The sequence below is a fragment of the Prenolepis imparis genome, unplaced genomic scaffold (assembly GCF_030444845.1).
Source record: "Prenolepis imparis isolate NDT839.2.m4 unplaced genomic scaffold, iyPreImpa1.0 SCAF_157, whole genome shotgun sequence".
NCBI classification, from domain to species: domain Eukaryota; kingdom Metazoa; phylum Arthropoda; class Insecta; order Hymenoptera; family Formicidae; genus Prenolepis; species Prenolepis imparis.
In genome coordinates, this window is record NW_028141315.1 from 49,315 (window position 1) to 57,767 (window position 8,453).

Consider the following 8,453-nt stretch of genomic DNA (forward strand, 5'->3'; position numbering starts at 1 on the left):
AGCGGAACTCGAAGATCAGGATATAATCGAGAAAGCCACGACTCAGTATATAAACCCAGTCGTGATAGTAGTGAAAAAGTCTGGTGACATTCGACTTTGCGTAGATGCGCGCGAGTTGAACAAACGAATGACCAACGACCACGAGCAACCTCCGACGATCGACGAAGTATTTCGCCGAATAGGCAATAAGAGTTACTTTACGACGTTGGACGTGGCCAAAGCGTTCTGGCAGATACCGTTAACCGCGGAAAGCAAGCGATACACCGGATTTATGTTCGACAATAGATCGTACGTCTTTAAACGTTTACCTTTCGGGCTGAAAACAGCGGGAGCTTCGTTTACGCGAGCTATGCGAGCGGCGATAGGGGACGAATGCGATGCGTTTACCATCGTATATCTAGACGACATACTGATCGCGTCGAACACTATAGAAGAACACTTGTTCCATGTGAACTATGTGCTCGAGAAATTGCGCAGAGTAGGGTTTAGATTGAACCGCGACAAATGCGAATTTCTCCGAACCGAGATAACTTTTCTGGGACACACGTTCGACAACGTGAAGGCAGAAATGAACGAAAGTACGAAAAACGCGATTAGAAACTTCGAGAAACCCAAAAATAAGAAAGCCATTCAAGCTTTCCTGGGACTCGTAAATTGGGATCGTCGTTTTGTGCGAAATTTGTCTAAATTGACAAAACCTCTCGAAAACTTACTAAAGAAATCGATAAAATTCCTATGGACCGAGGAAACGCAACAAGCGTTTGAGGCGATTAAACGAGCGTTCGAGGAAGCGGATAGTTTATTCGTGATTCGTCCGGGAATGAAATTTGGTATTTACGTCGACGCGTCCAAGTACGGACTAGGCGCGATGCTGTACCAATACAACGACGATAAATCGGAGGAAAAATTCACGGTAGCCTATGCGAGCCGTAGCCTGAAGGGGGCTGAATTGAACTATACGGTAACAGAGATAGAATGTCTCGCATTGGTGTGGGCGCTTAGAAAATGGCACACTACGTTGCTAGGCCGACACGTTAGAGTTCACTCCGATCATCGGGCGTTAAAGTTTGTAGGAGCATGCGCGGACGACAGTTCGCGAATCGCGAGATGGATGTCGTTTCTCAACGAATTCCAGCTCGAAATTATTCACGTACCGGGAAAAGAAAACAAAATCGCGGACACACTGTCGCGGAATAATGTTAAAAACGGTTACGTAAAGAAGGAGGAGAAAACTAAGCGTATCGCAGCGATAAGCAAACCGAACGACGATACCGAAACGTCAAATTGGTGCGAGATCATTGCGGAAGCGCAACGGGCGGACGAGGAACTGTTAGAGCAAACTCGCGAACGTCCATACAATTTTCAAGAACGCGAAGGTTTGATTCGACTAAATAAAACAGGCGGAGATCGTGTAATTGTACCAGAGTCCATTAAATGGAAGATTGTAGATAGGGTACACAATTACCTACTGCATTTTGGTACCGACAAAGTTACCGACTTCGTAGAACGATACATGTCGATATTGAATTTAGAGCGCGTGGTACGAGACGTAGTAGCGTCCTGTGAAGCGTGTCAAGCCACGAAGTACTATACCCGACCGACGAGGGGTACCGAGTACTATACATTACCAGAGAAACCTGGCCAAGTAATATCTCTTGATTTATTTGGACCATTGCCGCAAACTCCACGCGGAAACAAATACATACTGGTCTTAATGGATCAATTTTCTAAACTAACGCGACTCTTTCCGTTAAAAAATCAAAAATTAGACTCCATAATGGATTGCCTGCAATTAGAGTATTTTCCAACAGTCGGTATACCGGATGAAATACTTACCGACAACGCGGGTCAGTTTATAACGAATAGATGGCGAGAGTTCGGGACGGAAATAGGGTTTTCCATCCGAAAAACGTCGCCATATAACCCTCAATCGAACCCGGTTGAGAGGGTTATGCGAGAGTTAGGCCGAATTATTAGGCTATACTCGCACGAAAAACAAACAGGATGGGACAAGATCGTCAAACGCGCGGAGATAACAATCAACGCAACGACACACCGAAGTACGGGCTACCGACCGGTGGATCTACATCCTAACTACGAAGACGCACTGCATATCGATCCTAGATTCGAATCACAGCGCAATATCGATGACGAAGAGGAGGACATCGATCAAGACGAGGAGGAAGATGATCTTGAAGAAAAGATCAAAAAGGCGGCCGATACACTCAAAAAGAGGGCTGACCAGAGGAAAACACAAACCGACAAGCACGGAGAAGCTAAACCATTCAATCCGGGCGACAAGGTTTGGTTGAAACTACATAGAAGGAGCGATGCCAGTCGACGGTTGACGAAGAAAATTCATCTGGTTTTCGAAGGTCCATACTCCGTACGACAGGAGGTACGTCCAAACGCTTACGTGTTGGAGGACGAGGAGGGGAACAATCTAGGAACGTTCAACTCCAGACAACTAAAACCGCACCGCGAGGCAAAACTAAAGCCCGAGATGCAAATAAACATGCTGACAACTGATAAACCAGTTGGTAAAATTCAGCATAAAGAAATCGATAGTTTTATCAACGATCTGAGAGGTCAAGATGAAGCAACAAGGGAGGAGGAACTTACCTGGAGCGAGCCGGACGGAAACTCAACGCCGATAGATGTGGAGATCACAGACGATGAAGCAACAACGTCAACGGTCAGCCAGGAAGTAAGCCAAAAATCTCTGAAAAGAAAGAAGAGAGAAAAGATTAGCGAAAAAGGGATGCGCCATATATCGAGGATAACCAACCTGATATACGGAAACAAACAAATTCCATTCACGATGGGTCTAGTAGAAGGTCACATAATGAAGATCTTGATGGATACACGTGGGGAATTCAACGTTATCACTAAAAAAGCAGTCCAACGGATTGAAAGTGATGGACACATTTTGGAGAGGATTAAAACTCCAAAAAACATCCCAGCCTATCTTAAAAGAGAGAAGAAGATAAAAATCCGTACCGTTCCAATTAAAATGGAAGCATACGGAAAACAACTAAAGATTGAAGCGATGATCCTCGAAGGAGACGAACCATGTCTTATGATCGGGAGGATTACGCGAAGAGAACTTGCCAAAAATCTCAACGAGAGCAGAGGTGCATCAATTAACTCACAATATGCTCTAACGAGATGGAACAAACACTTGTCTTTGGAGTCCAGGGTAGCAGACAGCCACGGTGACCGGAAGGATGATCAGGAACCCGGAAGCAGCCAAGCTGACCAGAAGGATGATCACGAACCCGAGGGAAGCCAATGTCAACCCCATCACGAAGGACAACCCAAAATAAGGCAAAGTGTGCGCGAAAATAGTTTTCGTGTGCGCGAAAGCAGAGAAAGTCCGATTCAATCGGAAATCCGTATTCCCGACAGTGCAAAAAGTGCATGCGTTGCGGAAAAATCCCAAATTAGGGAAAACCCGAATCAGAAGAAAGTTTTCGCAAAAGACTTAAAAGACAGTCATAGAGACTCTAAACTTAGTCTTAAGAAACCGAAACTGTTCGAAACTAATCGAAATTTAACGTTAAGTCATCTAGATTTAAGATACCATGTCGAAAAGTCACTAGATTCTAGTGATAAGACATTTATAAAACAAAAGTCGACTAATGATGTCGAAACAGTCGATGTATTAGCAAATTCATCGTCAAAATCAACATTTTCAACACCTATCGATAACGAGATAGAGAGCGGTGCAATGGCGATGCTAAGTACCCAAAAGTTGAATAAATTACTTCAGAATACAGAAAAAGGTAAAAATTTCAATAATTTACCAAAATTTAATGATGTTACTAGGGAAAAATCACTAGAATCTAGTGAAAATTCACAAATTAATAATAATAGGACAGGAATATACGTTTCCGAAGAGAAATATTCCAACAATTCGCTAACAATAAAGAAAATAGCGGATAGTAGCGTTAAGAATATAAATTTAGCGTTCAAGAATATAGAAATTAGTTCAAACTTTAGTAATAAGGCAGAATTAAATGAGAAATCGCGAGAAACAGCGAGAAATACGATTTCCTCAAAAGTTACTAGCCTAGGGGAAAAAATTAATCGTATTACCGATGTGGAGAAGACTTTAGAACACACCAAGGATAGATGGCAGAAGGACAGCGACCGCAGCCACATAAAAGCCAACTTACCGACTGAATCACGCAAAACAAGTAAAGAGCTTTGTCGTGACAAAAGGCCACGACAAACCCCTTTAGGGGGGGCTATGCAGCCGGAAGTTAGGCTGAGAAGGATGGCCACAGCTACAACCAGCGAGGAGCCAGCCAAGCAGCCGCCAAGCCCAACCAAGGAAGTGGAGACGGCCGAAGAGGTCTCGAAAGGCCAGATTCGGGACCCGGAGAAGAGGTCAGCCGCTGCCGACTTCTTTTAGAGGTAAATAGTTGACTGGAGATAAGAGGTTACCGACAGCCGACGGTCGGTAATTAACCGACCCGAGGAAAAACATTGCGCAAGTCGAGCCTGACCAGTTACCGACGGTCGGTAAGTGACCGACCATGAGGTCGTCACTAAAAACACTTACCGACTTACCGACCGAGCACAGTCGATAAGTTTACCGACGTATACTTACCATCAATGGTACTTACCATTGACTAAGACTAGCATTATACTTAGTATTATATTTAACCTTTAGTATTTTATTAATTAATATTAAGTGCGATATGTAAGCGCTTATTAAACTGTTGGCTGTGAGCTATGATAAGCGCGAACCATATATTAAAGGTTAAGACCGCCTATGCGTATTTATAGGAGGCGCTGGCGTAAGGAGTTCGCCATCTTGCGAGGCGCGCCTATAAAAGGAGAGCCGAGAGAGGGACCAGCGCTCATTGCTCTCGCGACCACCGACGTGCACGCATGAGTCAGTCGTGCAATATTAAACCAGAAATACTTTTATTTTATTTGTACGCAAGTTTTATTTTTGTTTTTGGAAGTGACGGGAGAAATATATATATATCTAGTTTTATATTTTTATAATAAATATTTTATATTTATAATATAAAACGAGTGTCCGTTCATTTGATCCATTAACGAAATCCTGTGCGCGGAGACGTCTTCGGTGAATCCTGGACAGATCCTGAGGCATAGACGGGAAGCCGCCACATCCTGGTGATTCCTGAAATAATAATTAATCCGATTAATTATTAATAACGCGCGTGACGCGAGTGTTGCGTCATTTCATATGACGAACAAAGGTGACGTTTGGATGACGTCATCTTGTGCCTTTGTCTCTCACAAAGGAAACTACGCAGTACAGCGAGCATCGAAGCAATAAAGGTGCTCATCTGCAGAAGGGGTTCTCATCCTGGGGATCCATAAATCTTGTCGGGAGACAAGGTAAACCAAGTAACAGTGGTGACCATCTGGAACAGGGGTTCTCATCCTGGGGATCCAGTGGTCCTGTCTGTGGACCAGATAGACGACGCAGCAGCGGTACTCATCTGGCGAAGGGGTTCTCATTCCGGGGATCCAGAGATCTTGTCCGTAGTTTAGAGAAACGGACTGGCGACCGTGTTAAAGGTAGGAAAACTGCCTAAATCACATAACTCCCGAACTCTCAAGACCCATCGTCCGGTCACAACCTAACCTTGCAGCCGCAGGTCCGGGTGGAGAGGTTGACGACAGCCGAAGTCAACACAGATCCAGCCAAGCAGCCGCCAAGCACATACCTGGTGGAGGAGACGGCCGAAGAAGTCCCGAAAGGCCAGATTCGGGACCAAGAGAAGAGGTCAGCCGCAGCTGATTTTTTTTTTTTTTTTTTTTTTTTTTTTTTTTTTTTTTCTGAGGTAAATAGTTGACTGGAGATAAGAGGTTACCGATAGCCGACGGTCGGTAATTAACCGACCCGAGGCCAAAACACTGAGCAAGTCGAGCCTGACCAGTTACCGACGGCCGGTAAGTGACCGACCGCAAGGTCGGCACTTAAAGACTTACCGACTTACCGACCGAGCACGGTCGATAAGTTTACCGACTTAGAGTTATCATCAATGGTAATTACCATTGATTAGGACTTATATATTATATTTATTTAATCTGTATTATATTACTAATTAGTAGTAAGTGCGATGCAATAGGCGTTTATTAATCTATTAGCTGTAAGCCATGATAAGCGCGAACAATATATTAAGTAATTAGACTTAAGGCGCCTATGCGTTATTATAGGAGGCGCTGGCGCAAGGAGGCCGCCATCTTGGGAGTGGGGGTCGTCCTCTATATAAGGAGAGCCGAGAGAGGAATCCTGGCTCTCTCTCCAGTAACCACCGACGCGTTCACGTCGGGGAGACACGTGTGCAATTTACGCGCAAATATTATTTTGTTTTGTACGCCGAGAGTAGATTATTTTATTTTGTGAGGAAGAGGGCGAGTTATTTTATTTTATATTTTTATTAAATAAATATTTATATTTATAATATAAATGAGAGTAATCGTTCTTTTATCCATAAACGAAATCCTGTGCGCGGAGACGTTTTCAGTGAATCCTGGACGGATCCGGAAGCATAGACGGGAAGCAGCCACATCCTGGTGATTCCCGAAAGAATAATTAACACGATTAATTATTCATAACGCGTGTGACGCGAGTGTTGCGTCATTTCATATGACGAACAAAGGTGACGTTTGGATGAAGTCATTTTGTGCCTTTGTCTCTCACAAAGGAAACTACGCAGTACAGCGAGCATCGAAGCAGTAAAGGTGCTCATCTGCAGAAGGGGTTCTCATCCTGGGGATCCATAAATCTTGTCGGGAGACAAGGTAAACCAAGAAGCAGTGGTGACCATCTGGAACAGGGGTTCTCATCCTGGGGATCCAGTGGTCCTGTCTGTGGACCAGATAGACGACGCAGCAGCGGTACTCATCTGGCGAAGGGGTTCTCATTCCGGGGATCCAGAGATCTTGTCCGTAGTCTAGAGAAACGGACTGGCGACCGTGTTAAAGGTAGGAAAACTACCTAAATCATATAACTCCCGAACTCTCATGACCCATCGTCCGGTCACAACCTAACCTAACCTTGCGACCGGCAACAGAGGTGACCTCGTCGCCCAGTCGTCGCATGCCAACTCCTGGTGTGGAGATGCAGCCACGGGTGAGATTGCAGAGGACCAGCCAAGCTGAGCAGCGTGAGAGGAGTAGGTCTCGAGGGCCATCGTCTTCAGGATCTTCGACTAAATAAAAGACTGTTTAAATATAAGAGAGTCTTTGACAGAACGCGTTTACAGCGTGATTTTATATTTTGATTATGAATATTTCTTGGCGTGATATTAATATATGTATTTTTTGTTGTGATATATGCCAAGATTATTATTGACATATGCGTGTAAATTATGCCGCATTAATATTATGTGATAAGTAATCTCTCTAGTCTGCGGTATTGTTAAGGATTTTATATTTTTATACGAAGAAAGATATTTACAGCAGCTTTATGTTTCCCATGAAATAAAGATCCATGGTACTTACCTTGTGTGTCGTAACCTTGTTGATCCTATACCTAAAGGGGTTAATTATATCATTAAACTACTTACCTTATGAGGGGGTTAATGATGTTATTATACTTGTCTTTTATATGAAGAGGTTATTTATGTCATTAGTAAAACTTATGTTATATAAGGGGGTTAATTTTGTCACGATATATTTTAATTAATAGAGTCATGTATATTTGGGGGGAAGCCTATTCCTAAGTGGTTGTCTGAGCTGCAATATTTATTATGTATTTATTAAAGGCAACTAGAGAGTATGTAACCACACGAAAGCGTGGGTGACGCGTGTAGAGGGGCATGCAGATATCTGGAGCGGTACTGTTTTTCTGCAGAGATGTGTATGCTATTCTGCGAAATTATCTTATTGTATTCCATACATATTATGTGATGACGATGTACGACTAATATTACCCATCGGATAGTTCACAAGTAACGTGCGATTAGGAAAGGTCAAGAATGTCATGTAACTAATTATCATCGATAAGTAATGGGTCAAGATCGGCATGCATAAAATTATCTTAGGGTAATTTATAGCAGGGTCTAGGTTGAATTAGTAAGGGTCAAGATCGACATGCGTAATTTAACTCTGGATAATTTGTAACAGGGTTAAGGTCGTAATGGTAAGGGTCGAGTCAGGCATGCATTATTTTACTTGGGGTAAACCTTGACGGGGTGAAGTTTGTAGCGGAAGCGGTCAAGTTTGTCGCGGGTAATATTAGCCACGAGTTAATAATGTATCCACGGATTCGGAGCATCTGCGCGATGGCGATGCTCCGTAGCAAGAGATGGGCGGAGCCTAGGGCTATATGAACGAAAGACACATACTGATCGAGGTCAGTGGTCGGCCGATGGTCAGTCGGTCTCGTCGTGAGTCAACGATCAGTTGTTCTCGTAAATTGAGAGTAGGTCTTTATACGACGCGAAGTCAATACGACAGCC

At 43.7% G+C, this 8,453-nt stretch overlaps 1 protein-coding gene across 2 annotated transcripts; it reads left to right on the plus strand.

Moving 5' to 3' along the window:
* The first annotated feature begins 2,430 nt into the window (after nt 1-2,430).
* Nucleotides 2,431-6,245, plus strand: LOC145947823 (uncharacterized). Of its 2 annotated transcripts, none has more exons than XM_083057598.1 (2): nt 2,431-4,419; nt 6,205-6,245. In XM_083057598.1, the coding sequence occupies exon 1, from the start codon at nt 2,504-2,506 to the stop codon at nt 4,415-4,417; it is 1,914 nt and encodes a 637-aa protein (XP_082913724.1). In that variant the 5' UTR covers nt 2,431-2,503; the 3' UTR covers nt 4,418-4,419; nt 6,205-6,245. The 2 variants fall into 2 exon arrangements, with proteins under 2 accessions (XP_082913724.1, XP_082913723.1); XM_083057597.1 differs by lacking the exon at nt 6,205-6,245 and adding an exon at nt 4,795-4,862.
* The last annotated feature ends 2,208 nt before the right edge of the window (nt 6,246-8,453 follow it).